Source organism: Macaca nemestrina, chromosome 6, assembly GCF_043159975.1.
Source record: "Macaca nemestrina isolate mMacNem1 chromosome 6, mMacNem.hap1, whole genome shotgun sequence".
Taxonomy (NCBI): domain Eukaryota; kingdom Metazoa; phylum Chordata; class Mammalia; order Primates; family Cercopithecidae; genus Macaca; species Macaca nemestrina.
Window position 1 is genome coordinate 101,276,601 of NC_092130.1, and position 23,391 is coordinate 101,299,991.

At 42.1% G+C, this 23,391-nt stretch overlaps 1 protein-coding gene across 5 annotated transcripts in view; it reads right to left on the bottom strand.

Annotated features, from left to right (window-relative positions):
* LOC105475130 (ankyrin repeat and death domain containing 1B) overlaps positions 1-23,391 on the bottom strand; it is a 54,076-nt gene that overhangs the window by 3,316 nt on the left and 27,369 nt on the right. For 4 of the 5 annotated variants that reach the window (XM_071098811.1, XM_071098810.1, XM_011730148.3 and 1 more), the window contains 6 exons: positions 21,277-21,375; positions 15,301-15,399; positions 12,434-12,532; positions 9,181-9,279; positions 5,098-5,193; positions 1,574-1,775 (listed from right to left, as the gene is read on the bottom strand). In XM_071098811.1, the coding sequence (XP_070954912.1) occupies positions 1,574-1,775; positions 5,098-5,193; positions 9,181-9,279; positions 12,434-12,532; positions 15,301-15,399; positions 21,277-21,375 (694 nt within the window). The remainder of the gene's footprint in view (positions 1-1,573; positions 1,776-5,097; positions 5,194-9,180; positions 9,280-12,433; positions 12,533-15,300; positions 15,400-21,276; positions 21,376-23,391) is intronic. The other variant, XM_071098809.1, reaches the window with a different exon arrangement.

Here is a 23,391-nt window from a genome sequence, read left to right on the forward strand (position 1 = left end):
AGGGAGAAGTTCACTGGACAGACTGTTACAGAGAGGCAGGCTTTTCAGGGAGAGGGAACTACATGCTTACAGAATGTACTCCTGGACAAGTCCTCTGTTCCTTTCTTAATCTTGCTCTTGACAAACTAATTTGTCTAAAATACCATCATGAGTCTTGTTACTCCTCTGCTCAAAAGCCCACAAACTCCCCATTGCCGGTAACCTTACCCTGAATATAAGGGTACATTACAATATAATGTACCCTGGACATTTACAATATAATTGAATTGTAAATGTCATTGTTATTGTGCCAACTAGATTATAAACTCCATCAAACATGCATGGCTTAGAGAGCTGATGTATCTGTCCCTCATCCAGCAGAGAAACACTCCAGGCCCTCCATAAAGGTTCCATCGAAACACTTTAAAATCTCCCTTGTCCTGCTGGCAAGTACTCTGAAGATAACACTGTATTTTCCAGTCATCTCTTTTGGTCAAGATAGAGTTCCAGGAGGCAACTCAATTTTCCTAAAGACTTCACACAACACTATAAGCCTAACTAATGACAAAAAAGAAATCTCAACAATAAAAAAAATTTTCTAGTTAGAAACTAGTATTTAATGTTTTCAATATATTATCATCTATTTTTCACATGAAAATGAATCCTAAGAATGTGCAATACGAAGTCTCATATACTTGTATGTGGTATAAATAGTGTGTGCTCACAGGCTGTGCTTCTGCTATCCCCAGTTCCCAGCAATCCCTGGTACAAATCGACCCCTGAGCAAGGACACCTTCTCGTCTTAGGATGTCCATGAGAGGGCTGTGCTCTGAATAAAACACTTTGCCAAGAAACGTGTTTGCTTCATTGTTTTCAAAGCTAATTAGTTGATTAATGCCAAGTAAACTTTCTATGTTTCCTAGGTTTTCGTCTAACTACAAAAAAGCAAAATTAAGGAATCTAGCTGACCTGACCTCACTAATTCTGACAGTTTGAGTCCACTTGAAATGATTCCATTGCTTGGAATCATCTAGCCAAGAAAGCCCTCTAAGTCTATATTCCCCGTGTCTCTCATGGGACAGCCACGTCTCCCCTAAGGCAGCGTCCTACGAGAACCCTTTCTCCCCCACCCACCTGGTTTAAGGAATTCCTCTTTCTGGAGCGCGGATTTCAACAGTGAGTCTATTGATTACAGAATAAACCCATTCACCCCAGGACAGTCTCAAGGAACATAGAAATCAGACTGGCTTCCCACTGACACACCAACTGTTAAATCCTTGCTTCCTTAAGTGACTGTCCAGTTGGGAACCTTAATTTCTCTCTAAGCTAAATGCCACATGTTTGATATGGCTCAATAAATATAATCATCCCTTGCAAACTTCAGTTTACTGCAGACCATGCACATTCACTTTCTGCAAATCTTAACACCCAAATCACTGGTATGGATTTAAGCTAGCTGCCCCTATTCCTGGGCCCCTCGAAGACTGCGGCTTATTGTGAGTGCCACGCACTTCCTTGGAAGACCCCACACCAGGAGGCACTGCTGTTCCTAACAGTGACTTCCTCCTGCCCACATCACCTGGTCCGTACTCACCTGACCACTGTGCCTCAATGGCTCTAATCTGGTCATCTGTAAAGTTCCACGAACGGGCCAGCCTCTGCCACTCATTGGCCTTCAGCTGATGGTAAGCCAGGCCCCAGAGGAGCGTGCGAATGTGTCTGGTCTCCAGACTGTGGTCTTGCTTGAATGTCAGAGGAAAGCCTGTTGATGGGTCCCCGATGCTCTCATGATGCTCCTAAAGTGAAAATAATTTATCAGAAGATTTCAGACATGTTCTACTTATTACCTTATTTCAGAGTATATATGTTTTTCATACATAACTAGTAAGGTGGTCACTGAGACTATGTTTTCAATGCCATCTGTCACTGGATCATTTTTTTTTTTTTTTTTGACATCCAAAATGGAAACAAATGCTTGAAATTAAAAGCTTGGGTACCGTCTGTCTGACACAGGAAATGTGAGGGATTTTGCCTATTGTGTCCCATGCTGCTTAGAACAGAGAATGAGAACAGAGAGGCTGTCTTGGGAAAGGATGTGTCACAACAACAAAACCATCTTTAATGGCCTTTGTTTGAACCCACACCCCCTTTTCTTCTTTTGGGTATTTGATGTTCTCATATCGAAGCTTCGGTGAGCCCAGATTGGCTGTATCCTTAATAAGACCCCATAGATGGTCCCTCATTCATCCTGCTCTCTGGTGAGCATGAGGAGAGCAAACTAGGAGCCTAGCTCAGGGTGGAGCTTGGGGAAGAGGTGACCCAGGGGGTGGAGAGGACAGGAGTGGACGTCATTTAAAGTCACTGCAGCCAGACTCAGCCCAACAGCGCTATGCCTAGATTGGCAAGGTTCCTTTTGTCCCTTCAGCAGAATCCACCAGAGTCCTGCAGAATCAAACCACAAACACTGGAGAAAATCACTGAGTGAAAGCAGGCAGCGCCGCTTCCTAGAACTGTATGTTGTGCTTATGCCAGTAGGTCTCCAGGTTATCCTCCTGCAGAAGGTTGCAGATCAGTTAAGGACGCGTAGGACACGCGGCCCACCAAGAAGTCTGGGACTTCCTACTTACCTCTCCTTTTTCATGTATAGTGACTTCTATTTTTGTCTTTCACTTAAATAGAGGTGTATCTTAATGAAAATGTTCTTAACAACAAGATGGGAATCAAGGCTGGGGCAGGAAATGAACCAAAAGTGTCTAGGACCCTGGGTTTCAACACTGATGAGAAGAACTTGATGGGCCCCCACCATGGATCCTTCACAGCATCAGCAACCTCCTCCAGGAAGCTCAACAAGGGAAGCACAATAAGCTCCTCCTGGGAAGCTTGGCCAAGAAGGGCAAAATCTTCCTCTAGTATCTGAACTTTGTATATAGAAGTTGGAAGAGGAATGGGAGGTGTGAACTACCCATAATTGTTTTAGGGACTGTAAAAAGCAGGGTCTTCTCCAACCCAACCTCAGCTTTACTTCCACAGTGCCTAGCTCCCAGGAATTCCAAAAGAAGTAAGGTTGAGGATGGGGAGATCCAACAAACTTGGGAGCTGCAGGCCACTTCACTTTGTCCTTCTCTCCTCATTCCATCTCCTGAAACAATGATGAATCCAACAAGAACAAAAGCCTAAACGTCACAAGGGAAAGGGAAGAACACAAAATGCTTCTGCATTTATCTTTGTGCGATAACAGTTTTAGTTCTTCAAGAAACTTACATGGTTTGTGCATTTCAGGATTGGATTGTGTGGTCCCTTAGGCTTCCATTGAAAAGGGCAGGAGATTTGGAAAGTCTAGGTCTTTTTCAGCAGCCAGTGAAAGCATTAAATAGCTTGCCTGCCAAAGCACTGAACTATTTGCAGGAATAACATGAGCCAGAACTGGTGGAAATTAAAATAACATAAGTCAGGTTTTAGGAAGCTCCCATTTGCCTCTGAACCACTGAATTCAATGATGGATGATTGGGTGGTTAGGTTAAAGGATAAATGAATATAAGAGAGGAATTTAAATCATATCTTTAATCCTTTTGCTAGGAACCATTTTATATTAGCCAAGGATATAAACTTGTTCAATGAACAAAGATAATTTAAAATAATAAATGCATTTGGTTAAAAAAATGTTTAAAGATACATCTTAAAAAACCAGTATTTCTCCCACTCCAGACCCCAGGATCCCAATTGTCACCAGAGTTAACAACTCTCACCATTTCTGGGGGTTTCCTTTAGCTATACTCATGTATTATGTATGGTTTTCAAAGTATACCTACCTCTTATGTCTTAAAGATTCATTAGGAAAGAGGGCATATTCATTTGGTGGGAAAGTAATTTATTCTCATCTACCCAAAATAATTTTTAAAAAGCTATCAGGAATTAAAAATAGAACCAATGAATATTTCTATTTCCAAAGAAAATGTGAAAGCAAGTTAAAGAGAAAGAGAAAAGATGGAACTTGGTAAAGTTGTCTTCAATAAAATACAACGGTAATTTAAGAAATTGAGCCTGAGGATATAGGAAAAGAGGAAGAGGTAAAGGGAGGAGATGGAAGAACGTAGAATATGATGAATGGGAGAGAAGAAACAGAGAGTTCCAATTGTTAAAATTAAAAAAAAAAAAGTTTTACAAGCAAAGCACCTTTTTTTCTGTTTTGTTTTACAGGCAAGAAAAGTTGCAAGGAGGATGGTGTGACCTTTAAAAGAATCCATATATATCAAGACTACCAAGCTAATTAAACAGGATTGTGAGAGAGAAGGAGATGAGTAAATGCTTTTTGCTTTAAGGATTTAAGGGAAATTTCCCAGGACTGGCCAGGTGGACAGCAATCCACGTTCGTAGAAATTCAGGGTGGGCCTCAAGTGATTAGGGCCTGAATTCTGGAGCTAACACATTGGGCCAGGGGTAGCCATCCAGCCTAGAATGGAAACAACACATCAGTAGAATGGAAACCACACATCACTGTAAGTCAAGAATGGTGCCTGGCAGTGCCATTCTTGCCTGAGGGCATAGAGTTGAATCTTGCAGGGGAGGGCAGTCTATTGAGAAGCTGCATGGGTAGCAGATATCAGAGAAAATAAAAATAAAAGAACAGCAAAAAGAATGACTTACAGACAAGTTTTTTTGCGTTCTTAGATGAATAAGGTTTTCGTGACTCTCACAGAATACTTGAGTGCCCGAAAGCACGCACAGGGGTGTGTTGAAAACTGCCGAGCCACAGAAAGGAGTTTTTTAAACCACTCATTCGTGCTTCTGGGAATAGCTCATGGCCAGACTCTGGACAGAGGGCACAACCAGGGCGTCACCCATCAGGGCTCACACGCTAGGTCCATTAGAGCCAGCCTGGACAATGTCCCTTGGCCCTAGTGAACTCTACGCACTCAGTTCTGACGTCTGATGTCAGCAAAGGAAGAGGCAGATGTTCATTCCGTGAATGGGGCAGAACAAGACAGAAGGGAGAGTTATAATTGTACTGACCAGGACTCTGCTCATTAGAGCAAAGAATGGCACAGACCCTGCACTGCCCCTCAAGAAGAAGAGTGTTGCCAGGAGAGCCCCTGCTGTGCTGGGATCGGCCTTCCTTACCTCTCTCCAGGCGTAGTATCTCTCTGCTTTAATGAGCATGTCCACCACAAGGCTATGGTTGCTCCTGGAGGCCACAGCCAGGGCAGTCTTTCCTTGCTAAAATTAAAAAAGAAAAAAAATTCAGGTGGTATGTCCTAGTGATTAGGAGCTCTAGTTTTGGAACAAGGGGGCCTGGGTTCAAATCTTGATTCTACCAGCCCATGCTGGGTAAATTTAGGCCAGTCCTTTGCTTCTTTGGGTCTTTATAACTACCCCATAGTGGAGTGGTCAGGGGTAAATGTGATAATGCATATAAAGCCTTTAGAACATGTGCTACCCTGAACATTTCCTAGCCTCGTTTGCAGTTAGATATGTGACCTAAGTTCTGGCCAACAGTCTTTAGATAGAAGTGGGACATGCAACTTTTGGGAAGTATCTTTAAACAGAAGAGGGATGAACGGCATTTTCCTTCTTCTCTTCTCCCTCCTGAGTGGAATGCTGACATGATGGCAGGAGCCTGAACAGCCACTTTAGACCAGGAAGTAGAAGTCACGTTTTGAGGAGCATTCAGTAATAAGACAGAAAATGGCTGGATCTTATTAAGAGTAATATCAATAATGGCAACGCTGGTAATTCATAGGTCAATGGACCCCTATCTAAAATTTTTTCTATTACACCATACTGCCTCCAACCAAACGTGAGAGGTTTGAATCTTAAAAATAGAATGATCAACAAGCGCTGTTCTGGACATAATTTTGAGAATGAACTGCCTGGAGCCCACATGGTATTTTAGACAAATTACAAAAAGGTACACTTTTCTCAAGATGGACAGAGCTCAAAGCCAGGGCATAGAGATTTGCAAGCAGAATCCTCTGGATTTCATCGAGTGCACCACTTCTACATCTAAACATTTTACCCTGAGCAAAGGATGCTCGTTCTCATTTCCTTTTCAAATGCCCCATGAAGAATTTGCTCAGAAAACAATGAAAATTAATAGTCAGAAAAGACCCAAGAAGTTCCAATCTCAGGAACCCTTATGCTTCCAGAAATATATCCCAAGTATTATCTTACATGGTTAGATATTCGCAGTGAGTGCAATTCCCACCAATATAAATGATTTGGTTCATAGTCTAGGTGCTAAGACCCAGGCGAGCAGGAAAATTAGGGCTGAAAGTAATCAGCCTCTAATCAAAAGAGAAAGTAATGAAATTAGGAAGAACTGCATTTTGCAGGCATTTAGCAAGCCTCTAATTGTATGCTGTCTACATTCTGGCTTGTAAAGCCATTTGAATCACCATAATTAGCCTGCTTTGAGAAGGCAGCATTCTGAGAGCCAGAGTTTCCAAGTTCATAGGAAAATTTTCCTAGGGAATATATGCTGGAATGAAAATCCAAACACTTCTGCCCTTAGGGGTTGGGAGGTAGCATGGATAGAAGGTTCTCTGAGAGCTTTTTGACACCTCAGGCCAAGAGGACAAGCAGAGAACAATCTGCTGGGAAAGTCAAATTTATACCAAACTTTGGTTCCTTATTTCCTAACCAGACCCTAACATGGTCCTAGAAACACTTTTCTTTGGCAAAAATGAAAATAAAAATAAATTGTGGGAGCCAATAGAAAAGATATTTTTTATTCATTAATTAACTACGTATTGGGTGCCAACTATGTGCCAGACCTTGAAAAGAAAGGAGAAGAAGGGAAATCTGGGAAAATCAAATTATGAGGCCCAGTAAACTGTGAGTTCTTGTTTTGAAAACAAAGTCAAATGGTAGCATTGACTGTTTACTGGAATATCTAGTCCACTAAGCACCGGGGACCCCAATGTAAATCCCTGCCCAATGGTATAGATTTTGTACCCACAGAATGGCTCTGGGTGTATTAAGTAGTCATGAAAAACTAAAATAAATTACAAAACAACAGCATTAGAAAATATTACTGCTAAATATTAAACCAAGTTAACCAGGTACAACTGGTGAAAGTGGTGGAATTCCACACAAGTGATAACATTATGGGTTTGTGTTTTCCTTCCTTAAGCTTTTCTATGTGTTCTAAATTGTCCACAGTGGGCTTGTGTTACTTTTTTTTTTTTTTGAGGTGGAGTTTTGCTCTTTTGCCCAGACCGGAGGGCACTGGCACGATATCGGCTCACTGCAACCTCTGCCTTCAGGTTTCAGGTGATTCTTCTGTCTCAGCCCCCCCGTGTAGCTGTGATTACAGGCGCCCAACACCACGCCTGGCTGATTTTTGTATTTTTAGTAGAGATGCGATTTCACCATGTTGGTCAAACTCCTGACCTCGTGATGTGCCTGCCTTGACCTCCCAAACTGCTGGGATTACAGGAGTGAGCCACTGCACCCAGCCGGCCTGTGTTACTTTTATGATCAGAAAAAAAAAAAAGTCTAATTTTAGAAACTGACACACAGAGAAAAGTAATATAACATATAACTACTTTAGATCTTACACATGTAAAATGGATGATTCTGAACTAGAGTAGGGTGGATTCAGGCTTGCACTGTGAATTAGGGAGGTGCTGGCTATTGAACTATGTGGGTAAAAATGAGGAAGGGAAAACTGCAAGTTTCGGAAGCAGTCATCTTTGCTGACAGTTGTAGCAAAGCACCAGATGGCAGAGCAGCCACTACTTGGGTTTGAAGCCAGCTCTGCCTCTTACTATGTGTGTGACCCAATGTCATCAGAATCTGTCCAATCTACTCTTGAAAACTGGAGTAATTTTGTCCACCTCACTGAGATGTGAGGATTGAAGTAATATGGCATGCATGAGTACCTGACAGGGCTGTATCCAGGGGCCTCCTGTATAACTTTCAGTAAAGCTGAAACCTAACACAGCTCTCTGACAACCCTCCGGAGGCTTAGCCTGCACTGTTGCACCACTTGAAAGAAACAAAATTGTCCTTCTTTAAAAACAAGTTTACACAATAGCCAAAAGGTGGACACAACCCAAATGTCCATCAATGGATGAATGATTAAACAAAATGTGGTAGAGACATACAACGAAATGTTACTTAGCCTTAAAAAGAAATGAAATTCTGACACATGCTACAACATAGATAAACCTTGAAGACGCTACACTAAGTCAACTAAGCCAGTCACAAAAAGGCAAATACCATGTGATTCCACTTATATGAGATGCTTAGAGTGGTCAAATTCATAGAAACAGAAAGCAGAATGGTGGTTCCCAGGGGCTGGGAGAAGAAAGAAATGGCCAGTTATTGAACAAGTATAAAGTTTCACTTTTGCAAGATGAAAAGTTTTGGAGACCAGTTGCATAACAATGTGAACATACTTAACCATACTGAACTATATACTTAAAAATGGTTAAGACAGTGTTTATGTATGTGTATTTTACCACAAATTTTTTAATTAAAAAAAAATTTAGACATATGTAAAGTCATTCATTGCAACTCTGTTTATAAGAGCAAAACCTTAGGAACAACTTATATGTCAGTCAATTGAGGACTAGTTGAACAAGTTGTGATATGTCTGTGCCATGCTATACAATGCAGCTCAAAAAAAAAAAAAAATGAAGGAACTCTCTATGTACTAATATGCAAATATCTCCACTTAATAATGCTAAAAAAGCTAAATGCAGAACAGTATACTAGTTATAGGTAAGCCATCAGTGTCTAAAAAGGATGGAGGAAGGGAATAAGAGTACAATGTGTTTATGTTTGCTTGCATGTGCATAAAAAACTCTGGAAGGAACAGAAATAATTTATAATAACGGATACATATAGGCAGGGTGGTATGGTAACCAGACAAGTAGGAACAGGGGTGGGTGGGAAATTTTTACTGTTAAACCCTTACTAGTTATATTCTTTTATTTTTGGACCATATGAATCTATAATCTTTTCAAAAATTTAATAAAGAATTTGAATTTAAAAACACATACTTGTCATTCAAAGTAAAAATTCTTACTGACATAGCTCAACCAAAACTGGGATATTTTACTGACTATGAAGATACACGGTTTCTCCAGTTTGTGCCCATTTCACAAAAGATATTCCAATGCCTCTGCTCAAGGCTGAGAGCCAACGGGAAGGTCTTAGCAACCATCTCAGCTGAATGGATTAAGTCTACGCACTTACCTTGTCAACAGCCTTCAAGTCACAGCCTGCCTTCAGCAGGGTTTCCACCAGTTCCACATTTCCACAATCAGCAGCTACATGCAGAGGGGTTTGTTGCTTCTGCCATGAAATTAAGGAGGGGAACAAACTTGGACGGTGAAAAGACAAACGGAAAGTATAGCCATCCTATTTAGGCTCAAGGGAAAACACAGGTTGTACATTCTTTAATGGATACTGGGGCATTCATTGCAGTATTATTTTCAATAGTGAAAAACTGAAAGGAAATTACATGTTTAACAAGGAGACTCACTAGATAAATTATGATACATCTGTATATTGGAATAATAGGCAACCATTAAAAATTACTTTTTTAAAAATGATTTCAATATTAGGTACCTAAAGTAGTCGAATGTATAGAGACAGAAAGTAGAATGGTGGTTCCCAGGAGCTGGATGAGGAGGGAAGTCACTGTTTAATAGATATAAAATTTCAGTTTGAGAAGATGAAAAATGTTCTGGAGATGGATGGTGGTGATATTATACCAAAAGAATGTAATTAATGCTGCTGAACTGTACACTTAAGACGGTTAAAATGGTGGATTTTGTTATGCATATTTTACTACAATAAAAATGATTTCAAAGATTTTTTGAAAATAAAAAATGCTTTTGATATAATGTTTGAAACTTCAGGAAATGATACTATCTAGTTGAGCTTGATTTAATTAAAACTACATATAGAGAAAGAGAAGAAAATACAGTACAGAAAAATGCTAATGCTAAGGTCTAGATGAAGGGATTAGAGTTTATTTTATTGCCTTCCGAATGCATTTCTCTGTTCTCTAAATTTTCTACATTATAATGTATAAAGGAGTTCAAGACTTCTAATTTCCTTCTGGAGTAATCATTTTCCTATTAAGATGATAAGAGTTTCAAAAGAAATATCCGAAATCCCAAGAAAATCACCCATCTTAACCTCTCACCAAAAGGAATGCAGTTGTGAAGAGATTTCTAAAATATTAGGGCAGAGAGGAGCCTTAGATGTGATCAGCCCAACTCCTTAACCAGAAAAGGGAAGCAGCTTCCCCGGGTCACAGAGCTGGGCAATAGCACGTGGCCCACTACTCCTCCCACCAGAGCACAGGGCCATTATGCTGGGGATATTACCAAAAAACATTTATTTATTTATATTTTTATTTTTTTCTGAGAGACAGTTGCTTACTCTGTCATTTAGACTGGAGTACAGTAGCATGATAGTAGCTCACTGTAATCTGGAACTCCTGGGCTCAAGCAATCCTCCCTTCTCAGTTTCCTGAGTAGCTGAGACTACAGGCCTACAGGCTCTACTAATTTTTTTTTTTTTTTTTTTGTAGAGATGAAGTCTCGCTATGTTGCCCAGGTTGGTTTCAAACCTGGCCTCAGGTGATCCTCCTATCTTGGCCATCCAAAGTGTTGGGATTACAGGTGTGACCCAAAACACCTGGCCTCCAAAAAGCCTTTTTTTTTCTTCTTGAGATGGAGTCTCACTCTGTCGCCCAGGCTGGAGTGCAGTGGTGCGATCTCAGCTCACTGCAACCTCCACCTCCTGAGTTCAAGCGATTCTTCTGCCTCAGTCTCCCAAGTAGCTGGGATTACAGGCACCCAGCTAATTTTTTGTATTTTTAGTAGAGACAGGGTTTCACTATGTTGGCCGGGCTTGTCTCAAACTCCTGACCTCATAATCCACCCGCCTCAGCCTCCCAAAGTGCTGGGATTACAGGCGTGAGCCACCGCACCTCGCCCCAAAAAGCATTTCTTAAAGACTCACCTTCAAATGTCAGTGTGTCTAAGTGTTTGTCATTGAAGACATTACACTTATACTGACACGCCTACCAAAGATCTCTACCGACATGGAACAAAGGTGAAAATGGAATGTATCAAATCCAACAACACCCATTTTAACAATAATGCTACAAGTCTGGAAGGCAGGAAATGCACTAAAACATTAACAAGAGTTATCTTTCTTTGCTGGGTACTTCAAACACATTAAGTCTTTTTAGCTTTTTAAAAAATTTTACATACATATTTTACATTTAAAATATAAAATTTCCTATTTTTTATGCTTATTCTTGGTCTAATAAAAAATTAAAGTGATGAAGTCTGGTTCTGTAAAAGGATAGCAAGCCTAACAAACACTCCTTCCCTAAAGTACCTCTAGCCAGTTCTGTCAAAACCAGTATCACATGTGAGCACAAGGCTCTGTCTGTGTATTTAGCAAAGATTTTGCCCATTGGGAAAGATTTTAGATATTAACATAGTTGAATACATAAGCATATTTAATAACAAGAGGAGATTTTTTTTCCCCCCAAAAAAACTTTTGGGATAGGTAAAGGCAAAGGAGGAGGCTAGGTTCCCTGGAGGAGAGAAGGGACAGAAGTACAGGTAAATCTTCATTCAGCTCAGAGCAAAATTGAGCTCATAGGTGGGAATGGGAGGAGACTGCAGAGATCTGAGTCAATGCTCTGGTTTCACAGTGCATTAGGACAGGCAGGCACGCCCACTGCACCGTGGCTCCTCCCTAAGCCGGAGGGGCGCCGCAGAGGCTTCTCTGGGAAGAGGCAGCCGGAAGGTCTTATCTGGCCTCAGGACCCTGGAAAGGCTCCTCTTCCACTCCCCTACGTATCCTGGAAGAGGGCAGGCCAGCCCCAGAAGAGCCCCAGAGAGCAGGCTCATCAGTGCCCACCCCCATTCTCTTCATCCTTCCGCTGCGGCATTCCCATTTCCAGCCAGTAATGGATTGCTTTAATGAGTCATTTGATTCTGCTTCAGTTGACTGAACTTGGGGTGATTTTTCTTTTATTCCAAGAGGTCTCTTTTGCCTTTAGGCAAAGAGAAGACACATTTACTGTCTTCAATATAGAAACAAAGCTTCCTTCTTGTGGGGGAAAGGCTCCCTGCCAATTACAATATTTCACTCTGGGGGAGTGGCTTTTGATTTAAAGAGCCTCTGGCCATTTAGCTCTGAGCTACTGTTTTTCTATCAAAAGTGCTGGGCCTGTTAAACATGTAAGATTTAATCATGCACTGGCTGAACTCCAGTTGTGTGCTGAGAAAGACAAAAGTATGTGTGTGGTCATGGGGATGGAGTGAGAGTTACACAAGGAAAAGGATAAAAAGGATGCACATGTTCCTCCCAGGAATTTTTAGGTACCTCGAACTTGATCAAAACTCCCCCTAAACACCCACTGTGTTGAAATATAAGAAAAGAGACCCTCCAGGCTCTGATTTTCTTGGCTTACCTGATTTAATATGTTAATATCATGCTGTGCACTTAATAAGCTGTTTACAACCGTGATGTGGTTGTTGATAATAGCTAAATGAAGAGGAGACTCCTTAGGCTGCAGAGAGAAATAAAAATTTCAAATCCAAAAGGTTCTGGTTTCATCATTCAAATCAAAAAGCAACTCATTTCAGCAGCTATTTCCTGATGATCTCCCAAGTACTGAAACTACCCATCCCAGTGGTGACCCTTAGTAAGTATTCAGCATTTGTGGTCATCCCAAGGCTTCGAAGCAAACTCGCTCCCCGGCAATCAGCTCACCCCCTTCGTTCTTTCTGGAGCAACATACTAAGCACCTATTATGGGCCAAGCTCTTTTCAGGTTGCCAGGGATTTAACATGAACAAAGCTCATTCTCAGGAATCTTTCAGTCTAGTGGGGTAAGCAAATATTAACTTTTTTTAAGTCACACAAATACGGTATACAATTAAGTGCTTTAGAAGTAGAAGAGCCAGTGTGGGGATAGGGGGAAGGCTGACCTTTCGGGAGGCCAGAAAAGACTTTTCTGAAGAACTGACATTTAAGCTCAAATATGAAGGAGAAGTAAGTGTTAAATAAGCCAAACCGCAGGACTTCTCAGAGCCTTCAAAGAGCTAAAGGGCAATGAGAGTAGCCACAAGGGCAAAATCATTGCACAGTTGGCATTTCCTGAATTGATTTGTTCTGGAGCCCTTACTCCTTAGTGTGTCCTATAGGACTGGAGTCCCCCTTACTCAGGGGCACCATCCTCGTGCTCAGCTCTCCCCGCAGAGAGTCCAGCCACAGGATGTTCCCCAAGCCCTCTGCAGCCTGCTCTCCTGTTCTCCTTTGTGGCTAAAACACCTACACCTGTCTTCCCAGCCACAGCCCCCTCTCACCCATCCCCATCACTGGCTTCTTACCCGGCCCTGCTAGGTCGCAGTGCCTATGTCTACCCCCAACACTTTGCCTCCAGGCTCCCGTGCTGCTGCAGTCCCACCCAGCTGCCACTGGCCTGTGGAGACATGAGAGGAGACATGCCTCCAGGAGTAGAGTCAGCTGAGAGTGGGGAAAAGGGAGGGAAGAAGCAATGAAGGGAAGTGAGGGCAGAAGCGATTAAGGCATGAGAGAGAGGGAAGTGAGGGGCATCCAGCATGATGAGGGAGGGAGGACACCAGGGGGAGGTGGACAGGGGTGTGACAGCAAGGGCTGAAGATCCAGTGACACTGTGCAGATCAGGAGCCGAGCTGAGTGTGGAGCGAGTGGCGAGAGAGAACAAGCGCCTATGAGGGTGAGTGACTAGGGCAAGTGCAGCGTCGCTCAAGTGGAACAGCTGATATTCATGATATGCATCAGACACACTCAGCACATTCTCATCGTGGTGCTTATTACACGCTCAATTCCCCAACTGTTTCTTTTATTTTTTTTTCAGAGATGGGGTCTCACTCTGTTGCCCAGGCTAGAGGGCAATGGAGCCATTGTCATTCGCTGTAACCTGAAACTCCTGGGTTCAAGCAAACCTCCCACCTCAGCCTCCTGAGTAGCTGGGGCTACAGGCATGCACCACTGTGCCTGGCTAATTTTTAAATTTTTGTAGAGATGGGGTCTTGCCATGTTGCCCAGGCTGCCCTAACAGTTTATACTCTGTTTTAAACACCAGGCTGACAGTTTTTCAGAGATCACATCAATAACCCTAGACATTCAATCTCATATTCCCCACTTCATACATGAGACACAAAGAGGATCAGGAGCTTCCACAAGGCCATGCAGCAAGGAAGTGGCAGACACAGGACGTGAACCCAGACCTTTCTGACTCTACCATCTGCACCAGGCTCTGTCTCAGGAGATGGGGGTAGATGGACGGAAGAGAGACCATAGTGAGTTGGCAAGAGTGTCACCAGCAGATGGAGGGAGGGGAGATGAGGGGACAGGTAGAAGACCACAGCTGAGGAAGTCAGAGGCTGTCAGAGGCCAGCAAGGGTCAAAGCAGACAGATGGTGTGAGCAGGGCCGTGGGGGCAGCGTGAAGGGAAGAATTTCTGTGTAGGTTTCTTCTGCCCAGGAGTAACCTCCTTGAGGCACTAAGCGTGAAAAATGAGAAAGCATCCCACATTGCAAAGAAGTGGGCATTGTCCTTCTTGCTGGGGCCACCCGCCTTGCTGGGCCCAGCTCCTCCTGAGAAACAGGAAGTGTCCTTGGACTGAACCAGGTAAGTTCAGAGCCAATTCCCCCAATACCATGCTCCAAAAGCTATCTGACATGGTTTAAATCACATCCCTCCTCTTGAGTTAATACAATAAATAGTAATGGCTCAGCAAGATCAGAGGAAATCATATTCTCAACAGAGAAATGAAAATAGAGTGGAAAAATAGAGGCATGTTTCTTGTTTAATTCCAGCACAGAGGGCCTTTGTTAATTCTGCCAAAGCTAATTCAAACGTCAGAAAACCTAAATCAGTATAAAGAATTGGCTTTCAAAAGAAAAACAAGAACATTCAGTGAAGGGAGAAAAATTATCACTCTTCTTGATATGTACAGCTGCTTCATTATTTTCCCAGACTGATAAAATTAATACAAGAGTAATGGCATCTCTAGACATATGAGAAAGCTTTTTTGCAGCAAATACAAATATTTAAAACACAAAGATTTCATTTTGTTCAGGAACTTCAATGACTTTCTAAAATTCATCCCTTGGATTTTATTTCTCAAGATTAAGACTCAGCCTCCAAAAGAAGTCAGCCAGCCTTCCCAGAAATAATTCCTCCCTTGTGAAACATCTCATCTCCTACATGTATCTGCAAGGGGCATCTCCTTAGCACGGCCAACCTCATGGCGCCAGGACCAAAGCCCATGTCATTGGAATAAACTCACTTCCACTTTCTGGTGCAGATCAACGTTCTCACTGAGAAGAAAGTTGACAAGGGATGCATGGCCATTCCTGGTTGCTATCTGCAAACTACTGATATTGAGCTGCAAGAGACAATGGAGAGGGCAGGGAGGAACTCCCATTATAATTCAGCATGCTTTCTGGTGTTTGTCACACGGTAATCAGTTAATACAATGAAATAGTACAACTACAGTCGTGCATCACATAACAGTGATTTGGTCAATGACAGACGTGCAGTGGTCCCATAAGATTACAATGGAGCTGAAAAATTCCTATGGCACAAGTACTTAACTACATTACTATGTTACTATGCTGTACAGGTTTGTAGCCTACGAGCAATAGATATACCATATAGTGTGTTGTAGGCTGTACCATGTAGGTTTATGTAGGTATACTCTATTTATGTTTACACAGTGAAATCAGGCATTCCTCATAACATATCCCTGTCATTCAGAGATGCATGGCTGTATTTTAAAAAGAAAATCTGGTTGGGCACAGTGGCTCATGCCTGTAATTCTAGCATTTTGGAAGGTCAAGGCAGGTAGATCACTTGAGCCCAGGAGTTTGAGATCAGCCCTGGCAACATGGTGAAACCTCGTCTCTACAAAAATTAGCTGGGCTTGGTGGTGTGTCCCTGTGGTCCCAGGTACTCAAGAGGCTGAGACTGAGGTGGGAGGATGGTTTGAGCCTGGGAGGCAAAGACTGCAGTGAGCCGAGATCATGCCACTGCACTCCAGCCTGGGCAACAGAGTGAGACCCAGTCTCTAAATAAATAAAAAGAAAACCCATTGTGTTTTTAATTACTGGGTTGAGGGGGAGCTAGTATTAGGTTAGTACAAAAGCAATTGTGGTTTTTACCTAATTGTCTGTTTTTTTCTAAGTGTCTCCCATAGAAGTGTAGAGCCCCAGGGAACATGTGTGCAATAGACCGAATGTTTGTGTCCCTCCCAAAAGTCATATGTTGAAACTCTAATGTCAATGTGATGATGATAGGAGGTGGGGCCTTTCGGAGGTTATTAGGTAATTCATTGTTGACTGATTAATTGTAAGATTGCTACAAAGTATTTGCAGGTCTTTCAAATAAGGATGCTGTTGGAAATTACTTTCCCAAAATTGCTGCATCAGTATCTCCTGTCCCACAGGCTCCTCTGCAATATGACCTTGCCACTCCCCTCATCAAGAGGCAGGGTTTATTTCTCCACCTCCTTGAATCTGGGTCGACCCTGTAACTGCTTTGACTAATAGAATATGGCAGAAGTTCCAGCGTGCCAGTTCCAGGCATGGCCCCTAACTAGCCTGGCAGCTGCTGCTCTCTGCCTTTTGTAATGCCTGCTCTTGTAATCCTTCCTCTTAGAGGCCAGTTCCCAGGCTGTAGGTTGAGGCCCATGGTGAGGCCCAGGTGAGCTCCCAGCAGACAGCCAGCATTAACTGCCAGGCATGTGAGTGCACTCTCTTGGATATCGAGCTCAGGTAAGCCTTCAAAATCCTGGCCGACTTCCAACTGGAATCACATGATAAACTCAAAGTAAGAATCCTCTCAGCTGAGCCCAGTCAACTCACAGAGCCGTGAAAATAATAATAGATTGTTGTTTTAAGCCACTGAGCTTTGGGTTGGATTGTCAGGAAGCAATAGATAATGGAACAGATGCCAACAGCAATGACCTGTGCATCTCTGACCAACTGAAATCTAGCTTGCATGATACTAAATGCCTATATGACCTTGGATAAGTGGCCTATCAAGTATGGGCCTCTTTGTCTTCATCTGCAAAACTGTCCCCATAATAGTTTTCTATTGCTGTTATAAGACATTGCCACAAAATTAGTGGCTTAATAAAATGTATTATTTTATAGTTCTGGAGGTCAGAAGTCTGAAATGGATCCCACTGGGCTAACCAAAAAAAAAAAAAAAAAAAAAATGTTCACAGATCTATGTTCCCTTCTGGAGGCTCTCAGGAGAATCCACTTCCTTGTCTCTTCCAGGTTTTAGAAGCCTCCTATGTTCTTTGGCTCACACCCCCTTGCTCCATTGTCAAAACCAGCAACAGTTAGCTGAGTCCTTCTCACACTGCATCACTGACATCCTCATCTGCCTCCCTCTTCCACTTTAAAGGACTCTTCATGATTACATTGGGCCCACCTAGTAATCCAGGAGAATCTCATTTTAAGATCAGCTAATTAGCAACCTTAATTCCATCTGCAACTTAAATTCTCCTTTGCCATGTAATATAACATATTCATAGGTTCCAGGAACTGGGATGTGAACATCTCTGGGGTGGGGAGCCTGATTCTGCCTACCACATCATCCTACCTCTTTCTCTGAAATCACAGTACTACTGGGAGGATACACGAGCCAGTAAATGTATGGTAACCGTAACTATTATTTTATCCATTCCACACACACACACACAAAAAACATTGAGCACTTATTCTGTACCAGGCACTATTTTAGATAGTGGAGGGATATGTTGGTAAACAAAACTGATAAGATCTCGGACATTACATTTCAGTGGCGGTGGACAATCAATTGATCCATTGATTGGTAGACTGGTAGATCAGCAAATCAGTGAACTTAAATATGCTTATTAGATTATAGATGTTGTTAGAAGAATAACATCAGCTAGTTGTAAGTTCTATAACAAGACATAAAATAGCATGACTGGTTGGCTACTTTCTCATGGCTGATCAACAAAGCCTTCTTGGATAAGGTGACAGTTAAACTGAGATCAGAATGGTCAGCAGTGCCCTCACTGGCAAGATCAGAAGCCACCTAAAGCAGAAACAAATTTCTGAGAAACTCAAAGCAGGAACCCTGTAGTAGGAAGAGCTGCGGGAGTCCACAGCATTTACCTCTAGGCATCATGGGCTCTGTGTATAGGGCCTACAGACTTTATGAGCCAAAGAAACCGTTAAAATGTAAAAAAGAAAAAAATTATTGGTTCCACGATACCAAAAGAAAACCACAAAATTGAAGTGAATAAATATTTAATTGACATTCATACTTCATTGATTGTTAAATGTAATGTTCATAAAATATTCATTATATTTATAAACAATTTGCAGGTTGCATTTTTTCACCTCCCTCAAATTCCCAATTATGCACACAGAGTTCTAAGAAATCAGAGTCAATCATAAATTAGGTGAGTCTGTCATAGCCAAATAATTGCAAAAAGCAAAAACAAAAAAAGCCTTTTAGAGCAATTAACAGCAAAAAAAAAAAAAGTAAAGAGGAATGTGGGAGCACTTAAATATGTATGATAAAATGTGAGGTAGGACCTCCAGGAATATGAGTTCTTAGGACCTACAAAAGCCTTTTTTGGACCCAGGGCAGTTAATAGGGCGCTAAAGAGAGCCTGTTGCCCTAACTCTGGGCAGTTCTTCCACCCAACATAAACGGAGAAAGCCGGCTGTCAACTACATTCATAATCTCACTCCAACATCCTCCTTAGAAACGACTTGACCCGGGCCGGGCGCGGTCGCTCAAGCCTGTAATCCCAGCACTTTGCGAGGCCGAGACGGGGGGATCACGAGGTCAGGAGATCGAGACCATCCTGGCTAACACGGTGAAACCCCGTCTCTACTAAAAAATACAAAAAACTAGCCGGGCGAGGTGGCAGGCACCTGTAGTCCCAGCTACTCGGGAGGCTGAGGCAGGAGAACGGGGTGAACCCGGGAGGCGGAGCTTGCAGTGAGCTGAGATCCAGCCACTGCACTCCAGCCTGGGCAACAGAGCGAGACTCCGTCTCAAAAAAAAAAAAGAAAGAAAGAAACGACTTAACCCTTTACCCGCTCCCCTTGCTGATGGCAAGGTGGGAGGGAGCACAAAAGCAAACTCCTGGAAACCAAGACTCATCAGTGTCAGCAGGTGAAGCGTTTCCAAGATCAAACATAGCAATCACCTACAAATGTGAAAGCAAAACAAAGTTCAACCCATCCCGGGCTCATGTGTGTTCTTGCTGTTGGCTTCTTGCTTCACACTGCTTTTCCCCCCCCAAGGTTTTCACCGGGTTGGACAGATAGGTGTGGATAGCTAGTGGGGGCTGAGGTTGCTGATTCAGAAGGGAGCTGATGAACTCGGGAAAAACTCTAGAAGTAAAAGCTAAAAAATGGATTCGCGATCATTTCCAGGCTGCCTAGAGCAACTGAGGCCACTGGCTGTAAGGACAGGGGCAATATGGAGCCTGCAGTCTTAGTCGGATGGGGAGAATGTGTGCATATGAAAAATCACTACAAAGCAAAATACTTAAGGGCAAAATAATTAAGGACAAGGGTGAGGCAGGGTACAAAATAATGGAGTAAGCCTGAGAGTCTTGCTAACCTGGGAAGCTTTCCCAGGAACTTGAAGGGGGATACAGACTGGGGACAAGGAGGCACCTGTGCAATGACTGAACAGCAGCACAGCTCTCCACATTCTGAATATTTCATGGCTCCCATGAATTCTTAACTTTCTGTTTATTTATTGCATCAATAACCTTGCAACTTAAGTGGGAATCAACTCATGCTACTTTGATTTTCCTGTCCGACAATCCTTGTCCATGTATATATAAATCCAATATTACATTAATATTTACTCGACTATAATATATTTTTCAAGTAGTGTTCTATGATTAACATGTTCAATATTGCAATATATTTTTAGTATTTATCACTATAATTTTTAACAGCTACATAATTTTCCAAGAAGTAGAAGCACCAGACCTTCTTTCAGCCTTCTCCTACCATTAATTCCATGTATATGTTATATCTAATTCTTGGCAATTGGAGCTAACTTTATCATCTATCTGAATGCATGCAGCTAGCTTTCCACCTTTCAAATTATTTCCTTAACATAATCCACCATGTGTGGGTAAAAGGAAAGTGACAAATTGCTTTTCGAAAGATTATACAAATATACACTCCCACCAGCAGAATACAGGGTATCAAACATGCCAGTTTGGGACTTTATTCTTGATTGGGACTTTATTCTTACATGTTTAACTTTGTACTTGTTGAAAAGAAATTGTTTATACATTGTGCAGATAGAAAGATCTCTAAAATATATTGGCAATCAAAAGAAAACAAGGTGCAGAGCAGCATATATTACATACTGTGCTACTGTTTATATGGTGTTGGTATATATATGTGTATGGATTTAATCACATTTTCCATGTGGATTCATGGAAAATTCCTGGAAGACTAAATAAACTATTAAGGATGTTAGTTCTGGGGAGTAAAATTGTGACGTGGGGTTGGAGTAAGACACTTTTTTATCATATACCCTTTGGTGCTATTCAAATTTTTTGTCATGAGTTTTCATTATAATTAATTAGAAAAACAGGAAAAGAAACTAAACCATCTGAAGACAAGGCCATCGCAGGGGTTAAAAGCTGAGGCATTGGCGTCAGACAGGAGTTTGAATCCTTGCACTGCTATTGACTAGTTGTATGATCCTGAATGATTTCCTTAACTTTTCCAAATTCTATTTTTGTGATCTAAAAAAATGAAACTAATAACACAGTCTCAAAAGTTTCAAAGGTTCTTAGCACAATGACTACATACAAAAGTATTCTGCATTTAGAGGAAGGCACCATCCTTCCTTCTTCATGCACCAGGCTGACCACTTGAGCTTTCACACAATAAAGTTTTTTTCAGCGTCTTCTCTGTATAAGCCAGGTGTGCACTAGTTGCTATGAGAAAACAAAGTAGAATAGAGTGTCTGTTTCTAAGAAGTGACAAGTACTTGCTCATTTTGCCCCACTTTCAATTATTCCTTCCCCAGAAGAATAGAAAGAATAGCATTGCTTTTGAGGACACAGTAACTGGGAAATATTGGAGGTAAATCACTAATTCTTACCAAAAACAAAGCGTATTATAAATATTAATTCTAAAGTACCAGTGAGTGGATCAATGTAGGACCAGAGTTTCCAAAGAATATTTTAAGTCTCCCTCCCACTGCATGAGTGAACATGGTCTGGAACACATACTTTATTTGGAATGTTGATGTCACTTCCTGCTGTCAGCAGCACTTTGCTGCACTCTTCATGACCTCCTTCAACACTCAGAAAGAATGGTGTTTCTCCATTCTAACAAAAGGAAAAATAAGTTAAATGTAATTGCCCCTTGTCATGGAATGAAATTACTTGACAAACAACATGCTTTCTCTATGCCTTTTGTGCATTACTCTTTTTTTTTTTTTTTTTTTTTTGAGACGGAGTCTCGCTCTGTCGCCCAGGCTGGAGTGCAGTGGCGCAATCTCGGCTCACTGCAAGCTCCGCCTCCCGGGTTCACGCCATTCTCCTGCCTCAGCCTCCCGAGTAGCTGGGACTACAGGCGCCCGCCCCTGCGCCTGGCTAATTTTTTCTATTTTTAGTAGAGACGGGGTTTCACCATGGTCTCGATCTCCTGACCTTGTGATCCGCCCACCTCGGCCTCCCAAAGTGCTGGGATTACAGGCGTGAGCCACCACGCCCGGCCTTGTGCATTACTCTTAATAATGGATAGCATTTATTGAACAACTATGTGTCAACTTGTACTGCCAAGACTATATGCTTTGGCACAGTTAAATCACACAATGCTATAAGGGCAGGGTTAATATTATCCACATGTTACAGATAAGAAAACTAAACCTCAGCTGAAAAGTGTCAAAGTGGCTGGGTTCAGTGACTCAGCCTGTAATCCCAGCACTTTGGGAGGCTGAGGCAGGCAGGATACTTGAGCCCAGGAGTTAGAGACCAGCCTGGGCAAAATGGCAAAGCCCCATCTCTACAAAAAGTTTACAAAATTAGCCAGGCATGGTGGATGCCTGTAGTCCCAGCTACTTAGGAGGCTGAGGTGAGAGGATCACCTGAGCCCAGGAGGTTGTGGCTGCAGTGAGACAGGACTGCATCACTGCAGTCCAGCCTAGGCAACAGAGTGAGACCTCGTCTCAAAACAAAAACAAAAAAAAAAAAAAGAAAGAAAGATAATCTCAGAAATAAGGAACTATAGTACAGTATGAAACACACAAAATTAGAAGTCCATTTGCACCAAGTATAACTTTAATCTTTACAACTGATTAAATGTTACATGACATTTTAAAAAATAACATTACTTTAAAAAATCTCAGTACTTCAGTTTCCTGAAACTCAAGATAAATACTAGGAGGACGAAGTAAGAGTTTAATTCAGGCCAAAATGAGGAAAAAGAAGGAGCTGGTCCCACACAATAGCTACTTGGCTATTTCCTTTTCCTCATGCAGACTCTTTCCTAAAAATGTTGGGAAGAAATGCAGAATTCCTTCCCCATTCCCTAACCATTTCCCTCCTTGGACATTAATCTGCTTAACAACTACTTTAGGATAAATTCAGAAGGCTTTACTCATAGTGAATTAGGTATGAACAATCATGTTAACAGGAACACAAGAGTATAGAAACCAGTGTTCCCATTCCAACAAGGTGGGAAAATCATATTCCAGGCTGCTTTACCTGGGTGCCTGGGACAGCCATCTGCTTATAAAGGCATTTCTCTGCCAGGCATGGTGGCGCATGCCTGTAATCCCAGCACTTTGGGAGACTGAGGCGGGCGGATCACCTCGGTCAGAAGTTCAAGACCAGCCTACTCAACATGGTGAAACCCCATCTCTACTAAATATACAAAAATTAGCCAGGCGTGGTGGTGGGCCCGTGTAATCCCAGCTACTCTGGAGGCTGAGGCAGGAGAGTCACTTGAACCTGGGAGGCTTAGGTTGCAGTGAGCCGAGATCATACCACTGTACTCCAGCCTGGGCAACAAGAGCGAAGCTTCATCTCAAAAAAACAAACAAACACACAAACAAAAAAGGCATTTCTCCCCATAATCTTCCTTCTCATTTTTCCAGGAAAATGGATGCAAAAAGACAAATCCCAGTGGGGAAAATATTTGTTAAAAAAATGTGTAAAGGAAAGAATTCATATCCAGAGCCTGATAAGGTTTCATATCTTGGACCCTGCAATCTGCCTCTAAGGATATACTCCAAGGCAATTGTGAGGAAATCAGACTCAGGTTTATATACAAAGAGGTCTGTGACAGCACAACCTATAATAAACAAAAACTGAAACTAAATAACCAAGAGCTAAAGAATA